We start from the raw sequence: 24,890 nt of genomic DNA, 5'->3' as shown, positions 1-24,890 counted from the left end.
AAGACAAAGTTCTAGGGAGCACAGTCATTGAGTTAGTATACTTTCAATGTAAATAGCCACACAACCACAATATGAACAGAGGTCTATGGAACACATTCAATATAACCCTAGCACTTTGTGACACAACCTGTATCTACTAGCATTAGTGCATAACTCTGTTGTCCTCCAAAGGCATACGACGATCGCATTGGTTTACATTAAGATTACTCATGGGAATATTTCAGATAAATCAAGTTCACATTCAGTTAAGAGTTATTAGCACAGTGCTTAGCATATTTATACACAATGTCCCGTGCTCTATTTGTGACACTAATTTGTGTGCGGGTTGACGGTCACTAGCCTAGTTACTGAACGTTATGGTTGGTTCTCATATCTGTTGATCGTGATTGACATCAGAGCTAACGAAGGTACCAAGGACACACTTGATTATTATTCTGTTGATGACACTATGAACACTGTGTGATTCGGTAGCAGCCTCCCAGGCTGATGTTTACAGAACATTTTGGTACAGTCTGATTAGAATATAAAAGGGCCTGTCTCCAAGAGGCTGTTAGACATGTTCTATGCTTCTGTTCTGGGAGTGTCGTACTGAATTTAATCAAAGGCAGTTAACCCACTGTTCCTAGGCCGTCATTGAAAATAAGAATTTGTTCTTAACTGACTTGCCTAGTTAAATAAAGGTCAAAAATAAATACATTTTAAAAAATGACTGCTCTCCTTTTTGTTCACCTGGAAATTCCCATGACATACATCATTACATACACAGGCCATCAGCGTGTTAGCAGATAGCATGTAGTGGTTGGCGTTTCCTGTCACCTTGTTACTTCGTCTCCAGGACCTAACACCTGAGAGCCAGAGTCTCTTAGACCAGCTCCATGACACACACTCGTGCACACACAAACACCGTTGGCAGTTAGTGTGACCTCCATGGCACTTACATCACTAGGGAGCACCGACACGGTGGTGTTATAAAAATGGTCTCCGTTGTTCTCAATGTTTCCACTGCGAAACAGGTACCTGGAGAGACAAAATCACCCATTCATTACCAGTTGGTTTGGCCAACAAAGAATATCCCTCTGTCATATATCCCTCTCATGCTTTAAATCATCCCACTGAAATGTAGAGCTTTACACTAAATTGCCCCTTTTAAATGTCAAGTCATTACCTTAATCTCTATTGTTTTAACCCTTATTTTACCAGGTAAATGAACTGAGAACACGTTCTCAATTACAGCAACGACGACGGGGGGAACCAATTGTAAACTGGGGATGATTAGGTGGCCATGATGGTATGAAGACCAGATTTTAGCCAGGACATCAGGATTAACACCCCTACTCTTATGATAAATGCCATGGGATCTTTAGTGACCACAGAGAGTTCAGACACCCTTTTTAACATCCCATCTGAAAGATAGCACCCTATACAGGGCAATGTCTCTCATCACTGCCTTGGGGCATTGGGATATTTTTTTTAGACCAGAGGAAAGGGTGCCTCTTACTGGCCCTCCAACACCACTTCCAGCAGCATCTGGTCTCCCATTCAGGGACTGACCAGGACCAACCCTGCTTAGCTCAGAAGCAAGCCAGCAGTGGGATGCAGGGTGGTATGCTGCTGCCTTTGAACATGCTCATGAAGATACTCACTGCGTGTCTAATCACAGTGTGTTGATGACGATCACACACGGCCAAACGTGTTAGTCTAGAGTGTTAGGAAACAACACTGGTCTGTGATATTAGGGCAGGGCAAACATGACCTACTGGATTCCATCTTGATAATGACTGTGACAAGTGGGAAACACAGTGAGAACCCACAAAGTCTGTTCCACAACCTTTATACAAGCAGGTACACAGGTGGAACTGGGGTCAGCGTCAAGTAGGCAATATTTAAAATGTGACCTGTGGTTGGAGTTTTAATTCCTGTGTGTGTGTGTCCAACATAGGAGGCTGCAGAGGGGAGGACAGCTCATAATAATGGCCGGAACGGACTGGTATCAACCACATGGAAAACATGTTTGATTTGTTCGATACCATTCCAGCCATTACTATGAGCCCGTCCTCCCCAATTGAGGTGTCACCGGCCACCTGTGGTGTCCACTGACCTGGTGACAGTGCGTGGCTGTGGGAAGCTGAGCAGTATGAAGTCCTTGGCGGTAGGGGTCAGGCCCCAGAAGAAGTCCTGGCCATTGTAAGCCCTCTCCAGGGTGTGCTGCTGGTAGTGCTTCAGACTACTGCTCAGCTCTGCAGGAGGGTTGGTGTGGGCTGTGAATAGTGGCACCTTCCCAAAGTCCTTATCCTGGACAAACAGACACTTTAATTATAACTTCCGCTATATGTCTTTATCCTGCACAAACACACACCAGAGAGGGGGTAGTACAAGAGGGATGGAGAGAGAAAGGGGGGGGGGAGAGAGAGAGGGGTTAAAAGAGAGTGAGAGAGATAGAGAGAGAGAGGGGTTAAGAGAGAGAGAGAGAGAGAGGGGTTAAGAGAGAGAGAGAGAGAGAGAGGGGTTAAGAGAGAGCGAGAGAGAGAGAGGGGTTAAGAGAGAGCGAGAGAGAGAGAGGTTAAGAGAGAGAGAGAGGGGTTAAGAGAGAGAGAGAGAGAGGGGGGGGTTAAGAGAGAGAGAGAGAGAGGGGTTAAGAGAGAGAGAGAGAGAGGTTAAGAGAGAGAGAGAGAGAGAGAGAGGGGGGTTAAGAGAGAGAGGGGTTAAGAGAGAGAGAGAGAGAGAGAGAGCGGGGTTAAGAGAGAGAGAGAGGTTAAGAGAGAGAGAGAGAGAGAGTGGGGGGTTAAGAGAGAGAGAGGTTAAGAGAGGTTAAGAGAGAGAGAGAGAGAGAGAGGTTAAGAGAGAGAGAGAGAGGGGGGGGGGGGGGGTTAAGAGAGAGAGAGGGAAAAAGTGCTTACTTTCAGTTTCTGTAGTTTCCCAGGCAGAGAGGAGTGAAGGCCTACATGTTGAAACAGAGAGGGTTTATATCTCAGCTTGAGCAGGCCCTTCTGCAGGTTGCAGTCTTTCTGGATGGGACAAAATATGAAAAACCCATCAACTCTCAATTGAATAAAGGAATAGTTCACTCACAAACTCAAGTTTGATGAGTTTGGACATTATATAATAATTTTCATTTTATTCTCTTGAGCAAAATACTTTTGTTGTGCACAACTCACAGCATCTTTTTCTGGGTTACAAGCCTTCACCCACAGGATGTGGTCCAGCAGCCAATCAATGGGCTTGTCTTTGTAGAACATCAGAAAGAATTCTGCTATCATTGGTAGATCACTGGCTCGGAACATCTTGCCTGACAAAGATATAAAACACACACACATAATAAATAAAGTAAAATGACCTAAGACATTGTGGGGAGAATAACCAAAGTGAAGAAGAGTCTATAAAAGTGTATTGGTCACATACACAGATTTAAAGATGCTATCGCAGGTGCAGTAATATCTAGCTCCAACGGTGCAGTAATATCTAGCAATACAATAACACTCCACACATAATCCAAAAAGTTAAAAAACAAACAAGAAATTAAGAAATATCAGAACGAGCAACGTCGGGAATATAATGAGCCATGACTATAACAGTATATACAGTGCCTTGCGAAAGTATTCGGCCCCCTTGAACTTTGCGACATTTTGCCACATTTCAGGCTTCAAACATAAAGATATAAAACTGTATTTTTTTGTGAAGAATCAACAACAAGTGGGACACAATCATGAAGTGGAACGACATTTATTGGATATTTCAAACTTTTTTAACAAATCAAAAACTTCAAAATTGGGCGTGCAAAATTATTCAGCCCCCTTAAGTTAATACTTTGTAGCGCCACCTTTTGCTGCGATTACAGCTGTAAGTCGCTTGGGGTATGTCTCTATCAGTTTTGCACATCGAGAGACTGAAATTTTTTCCCATTCCACCTTGCAAAACAGCTCGAGCTCAATGAGGTTGGATGGAGAGCATTTGTGAACAGCAGTTTTCAGTTCTTTCCACAGATTCTCGATTGGATTCAGGTCTGGGCTTTGACTTGGCCATTCTAACACCTGGATATGTTTATTTTTGAACCATTCCATTGTAGATTTTGCTTTATGTTTTGGATCATTGTCTTGTTGGAAGACAAATCTCCGTCCCAGTCTCAGGTCTTTTGCAGACTCCATCAGGTTTTCTTCCAGAATGGTCCTGTATTTGGCTCCATCCATCTTCCCATCAATTTTAACCATCTTCCCTGTCCCTGCTGAAGAAAAGCAGGCCCAAACCATGATGCTGCCACCACCATGTTTGACAGTGGGGATGGTGTGTTCAGCTGTGTTGCTTTTACGCCAAACATAACGTTTTGCATTGTTGCCAAAAAGTTCAATTTTGGTTTCATCTGACCAGAGCACCTTCTTCCACATGTTGGGTGTGTCTCCCAGGTGGCTTGTGGCAAACTTTAAACAACACTTTTTATGGATATCTTTAAGAAATGGCTTTCTTCTTGCCACTCTTCCATAAAGGCCAGATTTGTGCAATATACGACTGATTGTTGTCCTATGGACAGAGTCTCCCACCTCAGCTGTAGATCTCTGCAGTTCATCCAGAGTGATCATGGGCCTCTTGGCTGCATCTCTGATCAGTCTTCTCCTTGTATGAGCTGAAAGTTTAGAGGGACGGCCAGGTCTTGGTAGATTTGCAGTGGTCTGATACTCCTTCCATTTCAATATTATCGCTTGCACAGTGCTCCTTGGGATGTTTAAAGCTTGGGAAATCTTTTTGTATCCAAATCCGGCTTTAAACTTCTTCACAACAGTATCTCGGACCTGCCTGGTGTGTTCCTTGTTCTTCATGATGCTCTCTGCGCTTTTAACGGACCTCTGAGACTATTACAGTGCAGGTGCATTTATACGGAGACTTGATTACACACAGGTGGATTGTATTTATCATCATTAGTCATTTAGGTCAACATTGGATCATTCAGAGATCCTCACTGAACTTCTGGAGAGAGTTTGCTGCACTGAAAGTAAAGGGGCTGAATAATTTTGCACGCCCAATTTTTCAGTTTTTGATTTGTTAAAAAAGTTTGAAACATCCAATAAATGTCGTTCCACTTCATGATTGTGTCCCACTTGTTGTTGATTCTTCACAAAAAAAATACAGTTTTATATCTTTATGTTTGAAGCCTGAAATGTGGCAAAAGGTCGCAAAGTTCAAGGGGGCCGAATACTTTTGCAAGGCACTGTACATATGAATTAGGTAAAACAGTATGTAAACATTATTAAAGTGACCAGTGTTCAATGACTATCTATGTACATAGGGCAGCAGTCTCTAAGGTGCAGGGTAGAGTACCGGCTGGTAGCCGGCTAGAACAGTGGCTAAGGTTCAGGGCAGGGTACCCGGCGGAGGCCGGCTAGTGGTGACTGTTTAGCAGGCTGATGACCTGGAGATAGAAGCTGTTTTTCAGTCTCTCTGTCCCAGCTTTGATGCACCTGTAATGTCTCCACATTAGTGGGTGGCTGAGGTCGTTAATGATCTTCTTGGCCTTCCTGTGACACCGGGTGCTGTAGATGTCCTGGTAGGGCAGGCAGTGTGCCCCCGGTGATGTGTTGGGCTGTACCAGGCAGTGATACAGCCCGACAGAATGCTCTCGATGGTGCATCTGTAGATGTTCGTGAGGGTCTTAGGGGCCCAGCCAAATTTCTTCAGTCTCCTGAGGTTGAAGAGACACCGTTGAACCTTCTTCTCCACGCTGTCAGTGTGAAGGGACCATTTCAGGTCCTCAGGGATGTGCACGCTGAGGAACATAAAGATTTTGGATGTGTGCTCTCTCTGCTGTCTCCTGTAGTCCACGATAAGCTCCTTCGTTTTGTTGACGTTGAGGTCATTTTCCTGGCACCACTCTGCCAGGGCTCTCGCCTCCTCACTATAGGCTGTCTCTTTGTTGTTGGTAATCAGGCCAACCACTGTGTCGTCAACAAACTTGATCACTGAGTTGGAGACGTGCATAGCTACGCAGTCATTGGTGAACAGGGAGCTGGGAGCTGAGCACACAACATGGTGGGGCCTTAGTGTTGCGGATCAGCGTGGCAGAGGTGTTGTTTTCCTCGAAGCGGGCAAAGAAGCTTGTCTTTCCCGTTATGATCCATGATTGTCTGGAGTCCCTGCCACATGTGTCTTGTGTCTGAACTGTTACGATTCTACTTTACCCCTGTACTGTCGTTTTGCCTCTTGATTGTCTTATTGCGGTCATAGCCGGTCTGTTTGTACACGTCCATGTTCCCAGTCACCTTGCAGTGGTTAAAAACGGTGATTCACGTTTTACAATTTTGCGTGAAGGCTGCCATCTATCCACTCTTTTTGTTCTAATCGTCACAGTAGGAAGATGCTGCCATCTATCCAAGTTATAATTGTCACAGTAGGAACGACATCCTCTATGCACTTCCTGATTGACCTGGTCACCAAGTCAGTGTATACGTCAATACTATTCCCAGAGGTGACCCGGTACATTTCCCAGTCCGCGTGATCAAAACGGTCTTGAAGCATAGATTCCGATTGATCAGACCAGTGTTGAACAGTCCTTACCATGGGTGTTTCCTGATTAAGTTTCTGCCTATAAGTGGGGAGGAGCAGGTGGTGTGTGTGACCCGATTTGCCGAAGGGAGTGCCTTGTATCTGTCCAGGAAGGGAGAGTCATGAGTCTATTGTATCCACATACACGTGTACATACTCTCATCTGTGAGAGGTAATACATAAAGTGTGTGTTCATCTGCTTTAGTTCCCACAGTTGTCTTACTACTAACTACGCCCTCCTTTTCCAGAAGCCCTGAGAACAGACACTTTCGCAGAAGAGCATAGACTCACCGATGAAGCCGAGCTGAGAGAACTCCAGGAACATCCAGTCATCGGTGGCCAGCTTTCTGACGTATGTTTTCATGGTCTGAGAGTAACCAGGATTAGCCACGATGTCATCCTCCAACTGACAACACACATTTTTAATGAGGATGTGTTAATACATGAATATGATTTCAGACTGACTGACCAATCAGAGAGGTGGAACTTTGACCCCACCTGTACATAATAGGTTCCCTTCTCCTGGGCGTAGAGCATCAGGAAGCTATAATCCAAGTTCTGCTTTGTGCGCCATCTGAAAACAACCACAACACAAACCACTTACTGCAGGTGCACATGATGTGACGTGTTAGACTTCGATTTCCGTTTTTTTCTTCCCCCCCCCATGATTGTAAGACCACGCATCTGTATGTGTTGGACTGTGTTGGGTTGTGCATGAGTCCGTTTCTCACTTGACTCTCTCCTTGGAGTCTCCGAAGGTTTCCCTGAGTCTGCTGAAGTTGGGGTAGAAGTACTGAGAAGGGGACACTACCTCCAACAGGCCTGAGTGCACATCCTTAGGAAAACTACAGCCACACACAACCACAGGTGAACTACAAAACACAGTGAAGAAACAGACCAACTACAAAACACAGTCAAACTACAAAAAAACACAGCAAAACATTTTTAAACTACAAAACAGTCAAATGACAAAACATAGCCAACAACAGTCAAATTACAATCACAAACGACCAAAACTTCTCACTTCTTCTCTAGGAGTTCTGCTACACTGTTGACGTATTCTGCATCAGTCTGAAATAAAGATACAGAGAGAATGGGAAATAAATGAGAGAATGGGAAATAAATGAGAGAATGGGAAATCCAGTGAAAGCCAACCTGAAACATGAGGGGTGTGTGTGTGCAGTAGAATCAATGTAGATGAAACATGAGGTAATGTTACTAGAGGGGTGTGTGTGTGCAGTAGAAGCAATGTAGATGAAACATGAGGTAATGTTACTAGAGGGGTGTGTGTGCAGTAGAATCAATGTAGATGAAACATGAGGTAATGTTACTAGAGGGGTGTGTGTGTGCAGTAGAATCAATGTAGATGAAACATGAGGTAATGTTACTAGAGGGGTGTGTGTGCAGTAGAATCAATGTAGATGAAACATGAGGTAATGTTACTAGAGGGGTGTGTGTGTGCAGTAGAATCAATGTAGATGAAACATGAGGTAATGTTACTAGAGGGGTGTGTGTGCAGTAGAATCAATGTAGATGAAACATGAGGTAATGTTACTAGAGGGGTGTGTGTGCAGTAGAATCAATGGTTTGCAGTTTTACTTTAGTGCCTTATTGCAAACAGGATGCATTCATTTAGGTTAGGTTAGTATCGTGGTGTAACTACAATGTTGTTTATCCATCCTCAGTTTCCTCCTATCACAGTCTATCACAGTCACCATTGGCCTTAAGGTGAAATCAATGAGCGGTTTTCTTCCTCACTGGCAACTGAGTTAGGAAGGACGCCTGTATCTTTGTAGTGACTGGGTGTATCGATACATCATCCAAAGTGTAATTAATAACTTCACCATGCTCAAAGGGAAACTCAATGTCTGCTTTTTAAAAATTGTAATCACCTATCTACCAATAGGTGCTTTTCTTTGCAAGGAATTGGAAAACCTCCCTGGTCTTTATGGTTGAATCCATGTTTGAAATTCACTGCACGACTGAGGGACCTTAAAGATAATTGTATGTGTGGGGTACAGAGATGAGGTAGTCATTTAAAAATGAATGTTAAGCACTATTAATCCACAGAGTGAGGCCATGCAAATTATTATGTGACTTGTTAAGCAATTTGTACTCCTGACCGTATTTAGACTTGCCATAACAAAAGGGTTGAATACTTATTGACTCAAGACATTTCAGCTTTTCATTTTTAATTAAATTGTGTCTATGCCAGTGACACAGAATCTGAAATGAATTCATTATAAATTCAGGATGTAACACAACAAAATGTTGAGAAATTCAAGGGGTGTGAAAATACCTTCTAAAGGCACAGTCAATTGATTGCATTAAAATCGATTCATATCTTTGGTTTGGTACTGTTGATTTTATCATACACGCCTGTCCATCGCAGGACTTCAAAATTCAGGGTGCTCTCTTTATGAAAGCTGCTAGCCACAAACAAATACATGGATTGGACAGTCAAGCTATCACTCAAATGAGAGTCAATCCATGTCATCATTTAGAACTTCCTGTGGAGAGATGATTTGTTAAAAATGATCCAGTCAAAAGTGTGTCCTTTTTCGTATTGGCCATATCTACTGTAAACACTGTCCCACAAGGACATGAGTTGACAAATGGCTACTACAGGTTTATGTATCGAGAGTTATACTGTTTATGTAGTATACGCAAGTTCGTTGTGGTTTGTCTTTCGGAGGAGGGCTATGGGCACATGTAACGGCAGCAAATTGTCCTGGTTCCATTGATTTCCATACAATATCGATGTGACAGATTAATATGCGCACGCTATTGATTACAGTAGATTTCAGTCTGGCGTGACGGCTTGGTAAATGTCGATGCGTGGGCAGTTAAGGTACTAATTTAGCAAAATACAAGCAATCTGAACACAAGTGTGACACGTGTGTGTAGGGAGTCATTTGTATTTATCCGTCTTCAACATATCATCATATCACTTATTTAAAAATATGGATTATAAACCTGCACATTAAAAATTGGTGTTTTAACACACAAAAATACATGACGACAGGAAGCAGCAACAGTATACTTTTCTACTTATGTTTTAGGAATATTAATGGTACTATTAACAATATTTTTCAACATGATTATACCTAAATCAGGTAAAAACTGCTGAATGAGCCCAAAAAACGTGCTATGATTTCTTTATTTGAATAATATTTGTGAAATTGTGAAAATGAGTGTGTCCTGGCTAGCAAGATGATCATTTATTTTTGGTGCCTACTATATACCAGAAGTATTCAAATCCTACCCTATGAGTTCCAGACTACTGCTGGTCTTCTGTTCAACCTGGTAATTAATTGCAACCACCTGGTGTGCCAGGTCTAAATCAGTCCCTGATTAGAAGGGAAGAAGGGAAAAAAAGCAATGCAACTGGCTTCAAAGTACAAATTTGAATTTGAGGGCTATATAAGAGCCACGTACTTAGATAGACATCTGCTTTTGGGCTACATAGTTTGTTCTGAGGTCTTTAGAATGAGTTACTTAACTGGGAATCTAGAACAGGCATTTCTCGTAATGTGCTCGTCCATTCCTGTAGTTTAGGTGTGTAGTGTGATAACATACATACTGTACCTAGGCTTCTGAAAGGCACGGTCACACAACAGGTTTAGCAGGTCTTTCCTTGAAAATGAATCACTACATTTTTTTCATCACAATCAGTCGATATTCTGCGTTAATAATAGGTCGATTTGACCCGAGGCAGAGACCAGACCGCAGTCTTCCCACCTCAAGCTACATTACCCCATCTAAAAAGTAAATTATTTTTATGATTATCATCTAAAAAAGACACTTTAAGTGACATGATGTGGGCCTATTGTTACTGTCAAGTGTTTTGTTTTAAAAGCAGTTTGATTGGCTAAGACCATCCCATGTGTTTCTATACGCCCCTATCAGGTTATCTGAGCAGGTTACCTCGGCAACAAAGATGATGATGACGGTGTCGTTCCGTTCAGAAGGTGAAAGGTCGTAGAGGAGGGAGTTCAGGGTGCTAACCAGGTAGCTCTGCTTCTGACGCTTCACTGTAGGGATCCCCAATACCAGGGACACTGACACACACACACGCACACACACACACACACACACACACACACACACACACACACACACACACACACACACACACACACACACACACACACACACACACACACATATACACACACTACAGTAAACCATTCACTGGAATAAAGTCAACACTGAGCAGGGTGGGTGAGGTGGCAGGATAGGGGTTACAGGCTGCGGGCCACAGTACAGACTGACACTAGCAAACCACACCAAGCTTTGTAGCCTCTCACTTTAACACCCCTCTGGTTTGTCAAAGAGGACACGTTTACTCAGAGACATTTTTACATGACTCGTCGCTCACCTCCAGTTCGGCCTTGTCCCAGGACCACGTTAGGAATCAGGCTGTCTGGGTGATCCCGTAAGTGGGGCAGGTAGAGGTAGGCGTTGGGCAGTCTGGAGGACAGCAGACTGAGATTTCTCTTTATCGGTCCTTCTACACTCCACATCACCAAAAACCAAACCAAACACACAAGTAACGGTCAGACATAAAACAATAATTTAGCTTTGTTGACACTGCTTACAGTTTTATCTTGACTTCTCAAAAGTGCAGCGAGAGGGGGTGAGAGAGGAGGTGAGAGAGGGGGTGAGAGAGAGAGAGAGAGAGAGAGAGAGAGAGAGAGAGAGAGAGAGAGAGAGAGAGAGAAATTGGGAAGATTCCACCATTGTTCAAAAGCATGTATCCATTAAGATCTAAGGCCCTCAAGTTCTTACCTTAATGAATGTCCCCTTAATGCTCTCCTCGGCACCAATTGTATTGTGGACTTGACTGAACTGGTACTAACCCCCAACTATTTTCTCTTCAGAGGAGACTTTTTCTTCCAGACCAAAGGGACAGCGATAGGGAGTACTATGGCTCCTAATTATGCTAACCTGTATCTAGGAATGATTGAAAAACAGGTGGTGCTGAATCCATACCTTAACCCATTTCTCCCCAATATTCTCCTCATTCGGATATATTTGGATGATATTTTCCTGATCTATACAGGGACTCAGGAAGAGCTCTTGGAATTCACCATTGGGGAATGTATATAAGGACATTACCAGAAAGCACTGGTACATTATTGACACTGCCCTAAATATCCCCCACGTATGGTCTTTAAAAGACCCCCAAAAGTTCTTGAAATATTCCGGATTGACTGACCTTCATGTCTAAAAGTAATGAAGGACTGTTGTTTCTCTTTGCTTATTTGAGCTGTTCTTGCCATAATATGGCATTTTACAAAATAGGGCTATCTTCTGGATACCAACCCTACTTTGTCACAACACAACGGATTGGCTCAAAAGCGTTAAGAAGGAAAGAAATTGCACAATTTAACTTTTAAAAAGGCACGCCTGTTAATTGAAATGCATTCCAGGTGACTACCGCATGAACCATTCAATTATTGTGGGCCGGCTAAGGAGTATTGGTGTCTCTGAGGGGTCTTTGGCCTGGTTTGCTAACTACCGCTCTCAAAGAGAGCAGTGTCTCAGCCACTGCCTGTCACCAAGGGAGTACCCCAAGGCTCAATCCTAGGCCCCACGCTCTTAGCACAGGCAGTAGGAAGCTCTCTCATCCATTTATATGCAGATGATACAGTCTTATACTCAGCTGGCCCCTCCCCTTATTTTGTGTTAAATGCTCTACAACAAAGCTTTCTTAGTGTCTAACAAGCTTTCTCTACCCTTAACCTTGTTCTGAACACCTCCAAAACAAAGGTCATGTGGTTTGGTAAGAAGAATGCCCCTCTTCACACAGGTGTTATTACCACCTCTGAGGGTTTAGAGCTTTAGGTAGTCACTGCATACAAGTAATTGGGAGTATGGCAAGACGGTACACTGTCCTTCTCTCAGCACATATCAAAGCTGCAGGCTAAAGTTAAATCTAGACTTGGTTTCCTCTATCGTAATCGCTCCTCTTTCACCCCAGCTGCCAAACTAACCCAGATTCAGATGACCATCCTACCCATGCTAGATTTCGGAGATATAATTTATAGATCGGCAGGTAAGGGTGCTCTCAAGCGGCTAGATATTATTTTCCATTCGGCCATCAGATTTGCCACCAATGCTCCTTATAGGACACATCACAGCACAATATACTCCTCTGTAAACTGGTCATCTCTGTATACCCGTCGCAAGACACACTGGATGATGCTTATTTATTAAACCCTCTTAGGCCTCACTCCCTCCTATCTGAGATACCTACTGCAGACCTCATCCTACACATACAACACCCGTTCTGCCAGTCACATACTGTTAAAGGTCCCCAAAGCACACACATCCCTGGGTCGCTCCTCTTTTCAGTTCGCTGCAGCTAGCAACTGGAACGAGCTGCAACAAACACTCAAACCGGACAGTTTTATCTCAATTTCTTCATTCAAATACTCAATCATGGACACTCTTACTGACAGTTGTTGCTGCTTTGTATGATGTCGTCTCTACCTTCTTGACCTTTGTGCTGTTGACTTTGCCCAATAATGTTTGTACCATGTTTTTGTGCTGCTACCATATTGTGTTGCTACCATGCTGTGTTGTCATGTGTTTCTGCCTTGTTATGTTGTTGTCTTTAGGGCTCTCTTTATGTAGTGTTGTGTATCTCTTGTTGTGATGTGTGTTTTGTCCTATATCTATACTGTATTTATTGTTTTAATCCCAGGCTCCCGTCCCCGCAGGAGGCCTTTTGCCTTTTGGTAGGCCGGCATTGTAAATAAGAATTTGTTCTTAACTGACTTGCCTAATTAAATAAAGGTTAAATAAAAATAAAATAATTACATAAAAAAGCTGGTTGAGAAAGTGGCAAGAAGAATCTCAAATATATATATATATGTTGATTTGTTTAACACTCTTTTGGTTACTACATGATTTCATATGTGTTATTTCATAGTTTTGATGTCTTTCTACAATGTAGAAAATAGTAAAAATAAAGAAAAACCCTGGAATGAGTAGGTGTGTCCAAACTTTTTCCTTGTACTGTATATTCTGTTGGTTCAACATAATTTAATTAAAATGACGTGGAAACAACGTTGATTCAACCTGTGTGTGCCCAGTGGGATGGCTGTACTGTCACCTGTGATGCGACTGTACACGGATGATAACATGATAACTCTGTCCCTCACCTGGGATATTAGTGGAGGAGCTGTTGTTAGGTATGGTGAGGTTCCTCAGGCTGGTCAGAACACTGCTGAGCTCCCTGGACAGCAGCTCCCCCTTGAACTCTGCAGCCAGCAGACGTTCATACAGCTGGATCATAACTGGGTGGTTGGAGGGTTCATCCCCATCTACACATACACACACGCGTGTACACATACCGACAGGCACACACACACGCACCCATACAGTTGCATGACAGAAAGAGATAAGAAGAGATAGAGAGAGTATAACAGTTACAAGTCCATGTTTGAAAGTGTGTATTTGAAAAAGCTCCATCGACATCAAATTTGCAAATGTATTGAGGAGTTGGGTGCAGGACAACAATAGGTATAGGCTAATCTTCCCATAGTCCCGTTCCACTGCTGTGATTTCCATGACAACCTCATTCATACCACATAGTTCCTCAAACAACAAACCCTGTGTTTTAGTTACTGGGTTACACGTCTAAAGCAGAAAAAGAATGGTGTTTCCCAGACAACAAGGAACTCACACACTAGTGGTTTTTAAGTCATTGAATCAAAATCAGTCAAATTGTTAGTCACATGCTACGTAAACAACAGGTGTAGACTAACCGTCAAATGCTAACTTACAGGTCCTTCCCAACAATTCAGAGAGAAATAGAAAAATAATGGAAAAATAATAACACAAAGAATAAATACACAATAGCTTGGCTATACAGTACACATGGTACAAGTACCGGGTCGATGTGCATGGGTAAGAGGTAATTGAGGTAGATATTTACATATAGGTCTGAATAAAGTGACTAGGCGACAGGATAAATAATAAATAATAATAAACAGTAGCAGCAGCATATGTGAGGAGTCAAAAGAGTTAGTGCAAATTCGGGCAGCTATTTGGTTAACTATTTAGCAGTCTTATGGCTTGGGGGTAGAAGCTGTTCAGGGTCCTGTTGGTTCCAGACTTGGTGCATCAGTACCACTAGCAGCGAGAAAAGTCTGACTTGGTGGCTGGAGTCTTTGACAATTTTTAGGGTCTTCCTTTGACACCACCTGGTATAGAGGTCCTGGATGGCAGGGAGCTCGGGCACCAGTGATGTACTGGGCCATACGCACTACCCTCTATAGCGCCTTACGGTCGGGTGCCCTGCAGTTGCCATATCAAGCGGTGATGCAGCCAGTCAAGAGGATCTGAAAGTCCATGCCAATATATTTCAGCCCAAAGGGGGAAGAAGAATTTGTCGTGCCTTCTTCATGACTGTGTTGTGTATGGACCATGTTAATTTCTAAGTGATGTGGACACGGAGGAACTTGAAGCTCTCTACCTGCTCCACTACAGCCCTGTCGATGTGGATAGGGGTGCGCTCGGACCTCCATTTCCTGTAGTCCCACAATCAGCTCCTTTGTCTTGCTGACGTTGAGGGAGAGTTTGTTGTCCTGGCACCACACTGCCACATCACTAAACTTCTCCCTATAGGCTGTCTCATCATTGTCAGTGATTAGGCCTACAACTGTTGTGTCGTCAGCAAACTTCATGACGGTGCTGGAGTCGTGCGCAGCCACACAGTCGTGGGTGAACAGGGTGTACAGGAGAGGACTAAACACGCACCTCTGAGGGGTCCCCATTGAGGGTCAACGTGGAAGATGTGTTGTTGCCTACCCTCACCATCTGGGGGAGGCCCGTAAAGAAGTTCAGGATCCAGCTGCAGAGGGAGGTGTTCAGTCCCAAAGTCCTGAGCTTAGTGATGAGCTTGGAGGGCACTATGGTGTTGAACGCAGAACTGTAGTCGATGAACAGCATTCTCACATAAGTGTTCCTCTTGTCCAAGTGGGAGAGGGCAGTGTGGCGAGCAATAGAGATTGTGTCATCTGTGGATCTGTTGGGGTGTTATGCAAATTGGAGTGGGTGCAGAGTGTCTGGGATGATGGTGTTGATGTGAGCCATGACCAGCCTTTCAAAGCATTTTATGGCTACAGATGTGAGTGCTATGGGGCGATAGTCATTTAGACAGGTTATCTTGGGCACAGGGACTTTGTTGGTCTGCTTGAAACACGTAGGTATTAGTCAAATCAAATCAAATTTTATTTGTCACATACACATGGTTAGCAGATGTTAATGCGAGTGTAGCGAAATGCTTGTGCTTCTAGTTCTGACAATGCAGTAATAACCAACAAGTAATCTAACTAACAATTCCAAAACTACTGTCTTATACACAGTGTAAGGGGATAAAGAATATGTACATAAAGATATAGGGGATGAGTGATGGTACAGAGCAGCATAGGCAAGATACAGTAGATGGTATCGAGTACAGTATATACATATGAGATGAGTATGTAAACAAAGTGGCATAGTTAAAGTGGCTAGTGATACTGTATTACATAAGGATGCAGTAGATGATATAGAGTACAGTATATACGTATACATATGAGATTAATAATGTAGGGTATGTAAACATAATATTAGGTAGCGCTGTTTAAAGTGGCTAGTGATATATTTTACATCATTTCCCATCAATTCCCATTATTAAAGTGGCTGGAGTTGAGTCGGTGTGTTGGCAGCAGCCACTCAATGTTAGTGGTGGCTGTTTAACAGTCTGATGGCCTTGAGATAGAAGCTGTTTTTCAGTCTCTCGGTCCCAGCTTTGGTGCACCTGTACTGACCTCGCCTTCTGGATGATAGCGGGGTGAACAGGCAGTGGCTCAGGTGGTTGTTGTCCTTGATGATCTTTATGGCCTTCCTGTAACATCGGGTGGTGTAGGTGTCCTGGAGGGCAGGTAGTTTGCCCCTGGTGATGCGTTGTGCAGACCTCACTACCCTCTGGAGAGCCTTACGGTTGTGGGCAGAGCAGTTGCCGTACCAGGCGGTGATACAGCCCGCCAGGATGCTCTCAATTGTGCATCTGTAGAAGTTTGTGAGTGCTTTTGGTGACAAGCCAAATTTCTTCAGCCTCCTGAGGTTGAAGAGGCGCTGCTGCGCCTTCTTCACGATGCTGTCTGTGTGAGTGGACCAATTCAGTTTGTCTGTGATGTGTATGCCGAGGAACTTAAAACTTACTACCCTCTCCACTACTGTTCCATCAATGTGGATAGGGGGGTGTTCCCTCTGCTGTTTCCTGAAGTCCACAATCATCTCCTTAGTTTTGTTGACGTTGAGTGTGAGGTTATTTTCCTGACACCACACTCCGAGGGCCCTCACCTCCTCCCTGTAGGCCGTCTCGTCGTTGTTGGTAATCAAGCCTACCATTGTTGTGTCGTCCGCAAACTTGATGATTGAGTTGGAGGCGTGCGTGGCCACGCAGTCGTGGGTGAACAGGGAGTACAGGAGAGGGCTCAGAACGCACCCTTGAGGGGCCCCAGTGTTGAGGATCAGCGGGGTGGAGATGTTGTTGCCTACCCTCACCACCTGGGGGCGGCCCGTCAGGAAGTCCAGTACCCAGTTGCACAGGGCGGGGTCGAGACCCAGGGTCTCGAGCTTGATGACGAGCTTGGAGGGTACTATGGTGTTGAATGCCGAGCTGTAGTCGATGAACAGCATTCTCACATAGGTATTCCTCTTGTCCAGATGGGTTAGGGCAGTGTGCAGTGTGGTTGAGATTGCATCGTCTGTGGACCTATTTGGGCGGTAAGCAAATTGGAGTGGGTCTAGGGTGTCAGGTAGGGTGGAGGTGATATGGTCCTTGACTAGTCTCTCAAAGCACTTCATGATGACGGAAGTGAGTGCTACGGGGTGGTAGTCGTTTAGCTCAGTTACCTTAGCTTTCTTGGGAACAGGAACATGGTGGCCCTCTTGAAGCATGTGGGAACAGCAGACTGGTATAGGGATTGATTGAATATGTCCGTAAACACACCGGCCAGCTGGTCTGCGCATGCTCTGAGGGCGCGGCTGGGGATGCCGTCTGGGCCTGCAGCCTTGCGAGGGTTAACACGTTTAAATGTTTTACTCACCTCGGCTGCAGTGAAGGAGAGTCCGCATGTTTTCGTTGCAGGCCGTGTCAGTGGCACTGTATTGTCCTCAAAGCGGGCAAAAAAGTTATTTAGTCTGCCTGAGAGCACGACATCCTGGTCCATGACTGGGCTGGTTTTCTTCTTGTAGTCCGTGATTGACTGTAGACCCTGCCACATACCTCTTGTGTCTGAGCCGTTGAATTGAGATTCTACTTTGTCGCTATACTGACGCTTAGCTTGTTTGATAGCCTTGCGGAGGGAATAGCTGCACTGTTTGTATTCAGTCATGTTACCAGTCACCTTGCCCTGATTAAAAGCAGTGGTTCGCGCTTTCAGTTTCACGCGAATGCTGCCATCAATCCCCGGTTTCTGTTTAGGGAATGTTTTAATCGTTGCTATGGGAACGACATCTTCAACGCACATTCTAATGAACTCGCACACCGAATCAGTGTATTCGTCAATGTTGTTATCTGATGCAATACGAAACATATCCCAGTCCACGTGATGGAAGCAGTCTTGGAGTGTGGAATCAGCTTGGTCGGACCAGCGTTGGACAGACCTCAGCGTGGGAGCTTCTTGTTTTAGTTTCTGTCTGTAGGCAGGGATCAGCAAAATGGAGTCGTGGTCAGCTTTTCCGAAAGGAGGGCGGGGCAGGGCCTTATATGCGTCGCGGAAGTTAGAATAACAATGATCCAAGGTTTTTCCAGCCCTGGTTGCGCAATCGATATGTTGATACAATTTAGGGAGTCTTGTTTTCAGATTAGCCTTGTTAAAATCCCCAGCTACAATGAATGCAGCCTCAGGATGTATGGATTCCAGTTTGCAAAGAGTCAAATAAAGTTCGTTCAGAGCCATCGATGTGTCTGCTTGGGGGGGAATATATACGGCTGTGATTATAATCGAAGAGAATTCTCTTGGTAGATAATGCGGTCGACATTTGATTGTGAGGAATTCTAAATCAGGTGTACAGAAGGATTTGAGTTCCTGTATGTTTCTGTGAGCACACCACGTCTCGTTAGCCATAAGGCATACGCCCCCGCCCCTCTTCTTACCAGAAAGATGTTTGTTTCTGTCGGCGCGATGCGCGGAGAAACCCGCTGGCTGCACCGCCTCCGATAGCGTCTCTCCAGTGAGCCATGTTTCCGTGAAGCAAAGAACGTTACAGTCTCTGATGTCCCTCTGGAATGCTACCCTTGCTCGGATTTCATCAACCTTGTTGTCAAGAGACTGGACATTGGCGAGAAGAATGCTAGGGAGTGGTGCACGATGTGCCCGTCTCCGGAGTCTGACCAGAAGACCGCCTCGTTTCCCTCTTTTACGGAGTCGTTTTTTTCGGTCGCCGGCTGGGATCCATTCCGTTGTCCTGGTTGAAAGGCAGAACACAGGATCCACTTTGCGAAAATCATATTCTTGGTTGTACTGATGGTGAGTTGACGCTGATCTTATATTCAGTAGTTCTTCTCGACTGTATGTAATGAAACCTAAGATGACCTGGGGTACTAATGTAAGAAATAACACATAAAAAAACAAAAAACTGCATAGTTTCCTAGGAACACGAAGCGAGGCGGCCATCTCTGTCGGCGCCATGGCAACCAAACCCATATTACAGACTGGGTCAGGGAGAGGTTAAAAATGTCAGTGAAGACACTTTCCAGCTGGTCAGCGCATGCTCCAAACATGCATCCTCGTAAACAATGGTTCTGTATTGCTTGCCTTGAAGCGAGCATACAAGGCATTTTGCTTGCGCACATTCAACAAGTGTCAGAGCCAGTGTAGTAGGAATCCACCTTTGTCCTGTATTGCTGCTTTGCCTGTTTCATGGCTTATCGGAGGTCGTAGAGGGATTTCTTATAAGCTTCCGCATAAGTGTCCACTCCTTGAAAGCGGCAGTTTTAGCCAATAGCTCAGTGTGGATGTTGCCTGTAATCCATGGCTTCTTGTTGGGATATAAACGTACGGTCACTGTGGGGAAGAAGACGTCACAGCACTTACGAAAGAAGCCGGTGAATGATGTGGTAAACGTCTCAATGTCATGGATGAATCCCGGAACATATTCCAGTCTGTGCTAGCAAAACAGTCCTGTAGCTTAGCATCATCGGACCACTTCCATATTGAGCATGTCACTGGTACTTCCTTTTTGAGTTTTTGCTTGTAAACTGGAACCAGGAGGATAAAGTTATGGTCAGATTTGCGAAAGGGAGAGCCTTGTATGCATTTCTGTGTGTGGAGTAAAGGTGATCTATAATTTTGTCGCCTCTAGTTGCACAGGGGACATACTGGTAACGGATTTCAGTTTCCCTGCGTTAAAATCACCGGCCTCTGGGTGTGCCTCTGGGTGTGCAAAATAAGAATTTGTTGTTCAATATTTAGTTTGTCAATAGATTATTGGGTTTATATGTGTTGCATCCCCGGTTAAAGGAAGCAGGTTCTTTTTAGTTATTGTAAAGATAAACTTTACATTAACATCACAAAGAGGTTTATTTCCAACATGACAGCGTATACAACGTTGCCGGTTCCAAGCTGAGTCCATCTCCACCCGCTCAAAGGGAAGCACACTTGAATACCTTGGCCAACAACCAATGAGGGTCTGCCAATAAAACTATGCGTATCCAATCAGATACATATTTCCAATATCACGCACTGAATACGTGCATACCATTTGAACCAGGTGTGCATAATAACATGCTGCTTATCTCTTAAACACTACAATATGCCCTGCCTTGGCATAGGCTCGGAGATTAAATAGGCAATGATGTCGCGCTCCTATCACATAGCAATAGGCCTACTGTAGCCTACCCATACTGTCAAATATTTGACATAAACTATCGGTCTATTTAATGTGTTGGCAGAATGTTTTCATCTTTAGCAGTAATTTATTCTGTATCTGGATCATGACGGTCAGTTTCTGAATGAGAAAACACTTGCAAATTGTCGTGGACCTGTCAGCAGAACGTTTTAATTTCAACAATGTTTTATATTGACTTTTGCCTCAACCTAAATATGATGGACTGTCCAGAATTCTGAAACATTGTAGGGCAGGCTAGTCAAAGAATGCAATTACAGTACTTACACTATACAGTTCTATTTACAAGCCAGATTTCTAATTATGTTTTTTGTGCTACTTGACCATTTTTTTTTTATAGTACTACTGATATTAATTACTACATTGTTGGGAAAGAGCAAGCAAGAAAGACATTTCACTGTACTTGTGCACATGACAAACTTGAAACTTGATACTTAGGCATACTTCAATATAAAATATCAGCTCTTAAATTAGACTGTATAACGGTATTATAAACCATGCTGCCTATGATATTGCAAAATTTGAAATACATATATCTATTTACCAGGCTACTAGGTGCAATTAAATGAGAGATACGCATGGTTATTTGTTGTATGGGTCCTTGGGGAATATCATGGCCAGAAAAGGTGTGAATATATTCTGCATTGGTTATGAAAATAAAATAGAAAAAAGATTCCTGTGTCAAATTATTTTAGATTCTAAAAAAACAAACAGATTGTCGCTTTTCTCACCAATGGTGCATTGTTAATAATGTTTTCCTGTTTTCCTTTTTTTATTTATTTACTTGCCATCTTTCAATACAATAATGATTTCAATCACTAACAGATGTGCTTACACATGGTCTAAGGTTTGCAGGGAGGTGAGCACATTCTCACATGAAGATATCTTTTTAAATAAATGCCAACTTTTGCATTAAAACTGGCGCATGCACATTTTAGGGTATATTTTGTACTTGCAGTGTTTATAAACGTGGCCCCTGGTGTTGCAAAATCATGGCAATACATCTAGATGAGAACCATTCAAATTCTAGGTAGACCTATATGATTCAATATATTTAAGCAATAAGGCCCGAGGAGGTGTGGTATATGGCTAATATACCACAGCTAAGGGCTGTTCTTATTCACGACGCAATAAGGAGTGCCGGGACACAGCCCTTAACCGTGGTATATTGGCCATATACCACAAAGCCCTGAGGTGCCTTATTGCTATTATAAACTGGTTACCAACGTAATTAGACCAGCAAAAATACATTTTTGTCATACCCGTGGTATACATTCTGATATACCAGGGCTGTCAGCCAATCAGCATTCAGGACTTGTACCACCCAATTTACAATTAAGTGATAATGCCCAAGAAGCCGGTGTTGGGCGGATATAATGGCACGGGTGTTATTGGCACCGTGCCAATATAACCTCCAAACAACAGCTTCGAGGGCATTATCACTTTCATACAATGGCTTACCAACATATTCAAATAATGATTTACATATTTTCATAAAAAATGTTATTTATTCATACTATTTCATCCTTCCACAAGATATAGTCCCAACAAAAATCTAGGGTTGCTACCCAAGCCGGCTGGTCGTTCGTTCTATCTGTTCGATTGCCAGAGACGTAACCCAGTCGTTCGTTCTAAATGTTCCATTGCCATACTGGCTGGAAACATTCTTATCCCTTGCTTGCTAGAAAGCCAACTACGGCTAACTTACAGTCACGTCAAAAAGTCCAGCAAGAATAACAGCAAAGTAGCTGATTTTGCATTAGTTTAAGCTGTTTTCTAGTGACATTTATTTGGATACATCCATAACAATGAGCTAGGGCTCTGAGAGTGTGATGTCAGGAAAATAACCTCTCACTCAATGTCAACAAAACTAAGGAGATGATTGTGGACTTCAGGAAACAGAGGGAGCACCCCCCCATCCACATCGACGGGACAGCAGTGGAGAAGGTGGAAAGTTTTAAGTTCATTGGCGTACATATCACTGACAAACAAATGGTCCACCCACACAGACAGTGTGGTGAAGAAAGCACAACAGAGTCTCTTCAACCTCAGGAGTCTGAAGAAATTTGGCTTGTCGCCTAAAACCCTCACACGCTTTTATAGATGCACAATTGTGAGCATCCTGTCGGGCTGTATAACCGCCTGGTATGGCAACTGCACTGCCCACAACTGCAGGGCTCTCCAGAGGGTGGTGTGGTCTGCACAACACATCACCGGGGGCAAACTACCTGCCCTCCAGGACACCTACACCACCCGATGTCACAGGAAGGCCAAAAAGATCATCAAGGACAACAACCACCCGAGCCACTGCCTGTTCACCCCGCTATCATCCAGAAGACGAGGTCAGTACAGGTGCATCAACGCTGGGACCGAGAGACTGAAAAACAGCTTCTATCTCAAGGCCATCAGACTGTTAAATAGCCATCACTATCAGAGAGGCTGCAGCCTACATACACATACTTGAAATCACTGGCCACTTTAATAATTGAACACTATTCACTTTAATAATGTTTACATATCTTGCATTACTCTTCTTATATATATATATATATATATATACTGTATTCTACACTATCTACTGTATCTTAGTCTATGCCGCTCTGAAATTGCTCATCCATGTATTTATATATTCTTAATTCCATTCCTTTACCTAGATTTGTGTGTATTAGATATTTGTTGTGAAATTGTTAGATATTACTTGTTATAAATTGCTGCACTGTTGAACTAGAAGCATAAGCATTTAGCTACACCCGCAATAACATCTGCTAAACACGTGTATGGGATCAATAAAATTTGATTTGAATTGATGAGGTGCAATTTTTCCTGGCATAGAAAATGTGCTCACTTGTCAAGACTCTGTTGTTCAGAGGAGCTAGCCGACAACACAGCTAACACAATCACTTCAAACTGAAGCTGCAGAGAGTGCAAACTAGCTGCACTTCATTTCACTTGACCTTTTTTCAATTGAAAAGTCTTTGTATATATCCATAAAAATGATTCCGGACGATTTATGATTTTGATTGGCTAAGAAATGCTGCCTGCCTGTCTGTCTCATCCTGGAGATCGAATTTGAATATTAAAACAATGTTGCAAATGTCGGAGAGACTGACAGCAAGGTTTCTACAAATCTCTGCTGTTGAACACTAAATGTTAGTCTAAAAGAAATGTGAGATAATGTCTAGATGCTCTTTATAGCGGGTATAAAGTTTATAAATTGCCTGGCTAGGCTGATGAGACAGCGGATTGCACAGTCAGATGGAGTAAATAGGCATTTTCATGTCATGGATTTAGCCTGTGGTAAATTGTGGAATAGACACCGGCTGGAATGCAGTTTTAACCAATCAGCATTCAGGATTAGACCCACCCGTTGTATAATTAAGCAATAGGACATGAGGGGGTGTGGTATATGGCCAATATACCACGCCTAAGGACTGTTCTTATGCACAATGCATCGCGGAGTGCCTGGACACAGCCCCTAGCCGTGGTATATTGGCCATATACCACAAACCCCCGGGTGCTTTATTGCTATTATAAACTGTTTACCAACGTAATTGAAGCAGTAAAAATAAATGTTTTGTCATACCACGTCTGTCAGCCAATCAGCATTCAGGGCTCGGACCATCCAGTTTATAATGTTCAATTTATCACGTATTTAGCTTCCAGTATTACCATTTGAAAACAATAGAAAATTTAATTCAGTTATGTACAAGGTTTAACCTTTTGAAAAAAGTTTGTAGCCTAATACATCATAATGTAAAAAGAATAGTGTGACATGTGCGACACCTTACCATTTCCATTATGAGCGGTTAACCAGGTTAGAGAGAGAAAAGCACAAGCCAGAATACATCCAAGTTTTATATGGGTGAGCCTCATCTCATCTCTCAAACTGTCAATAGAAAACTTCCGTCTGACTTCGGTTTATGCTGAAAACAGTGCTGCCGTTGAAATGAATCCACAGGTGATAGTCCACTCAGGTTCTTCTCACGTTTACTCCATGACTGCGCAAAGGACATTCTATGAGGAAAAGCCTGAAAGTCACTTCCTTATCTCTTCATAAAATAGATTGACATACATGACAACCCCTGGTTAGCCTACAACATTTCCTTGAAAAGGTGATGCGACAGTTGAGTTGCGCCTGTCTCAGCGCGGTCTCATCCCCACCTACTTGCCAATTGTGGAACTGCGTGATTTCAAAATAAAATTGTATTGGTCACATACACATGGTTAGCAGTTGTTATTGCGAGTGTAGCGAAATGCTTGGGCATCTAGTTCCGACAGTGCAGCAATATCTAACAAGTAATCTAACAATTCCACAACAACTACCTAATACAAACAAATCTAAGTAAAGGGATGGAATATGAATATATACATATAAATATATGGACGAGCAAGCATAGGTAAGATGCAATATATGGTATGAAATAGAGTATATACATATGGGATGAGTAATG

General features: G+C 43.3%; 1 protein-coding gene across 1 annotated transcript in view; it reads right to left on the bottom strand.

Moving 5' to 3' along the window:
* LOC110488798 (alpha-1,3-mannosyl-glycoprotein 4-beta-N-acetylglucosaminyltransferase B) overlaps window positions 1-24,561 on the bottom strand; it is a 30,474-nt gene extending 5,913 nt beyond the window's left edge. The window contains exons 1-12 of the mRNA XM_036942946.2: window positions 24,228-24,561; window positions 13,701-13,862; window positions 10,910-11,041; window positions 10,456-10,589; window positions 7,553-7,599; window positions 7,260-7,373; window positions 7,027-7,102; window positions 6,820-6,934; window positions 3,156-3,286; window positions 2,898-3,005; window positions 2,099-2,292; window positions 939-1,017 (exon numbers count right to left, since the gene is read on the bottom strand). Of these exons, the coding sequence (XP_036798841.2) occupies window positions 939-1,017; window positions 2,099-2,292; window positions 2,898-3,005; window positions 3,156-3,286; window positions 6,820-6,934; window positions 7,027-7,102; window positions 7,260-7,373; window positions 7,553-7,599; window positions 10,456-10,589; window positions 10,910-11,041; window positions 13,701-13,862; window positions 24,228-24,312 (1,377 nt within the window). The 5' untranslated portion in view covers window positions 24,313-24,561. The remainder of the gene's footprint in view (window positions 1-938; window positions 1,018-2,098; window positions 2,293-2,897; window positions 3,006-3,155; window positions 3,287-6,819; window positions 6,935-7,026; window positions 7,103-7,259; window positions 7,374-7,552; window positions 7,600-10,455; window positions 10,590-10,909; window positions 11,042-13,700; window positions 13,863-24,227) is intronic.
* Between the last annotated feature and the right edge of the window lie 329 nt (window positions 24,562-24,890).

This window comes from Oncorhynchus mykiss, chromosome 14 (genome assembly GCF_057628025.1).
Source record: "Oncorhynchus mykiss isolate SJ-2025 chromosome 14, ASM5762802v1, whole genome shotgun sequence".
In the NCBI taxonomy this organism is placed as follows: Eukaryota; Metazoa; Chordata; class Actinopteri; order Salmoniformes; family Salmonidae; genus Oncorhynchus; species Oncorhynchus mykiss.
The sequence above is the reverse complement of the archived record's forward strand: the minus strand, read 5'-3'. Positions and strand labels throughout refer to the sequence as shown.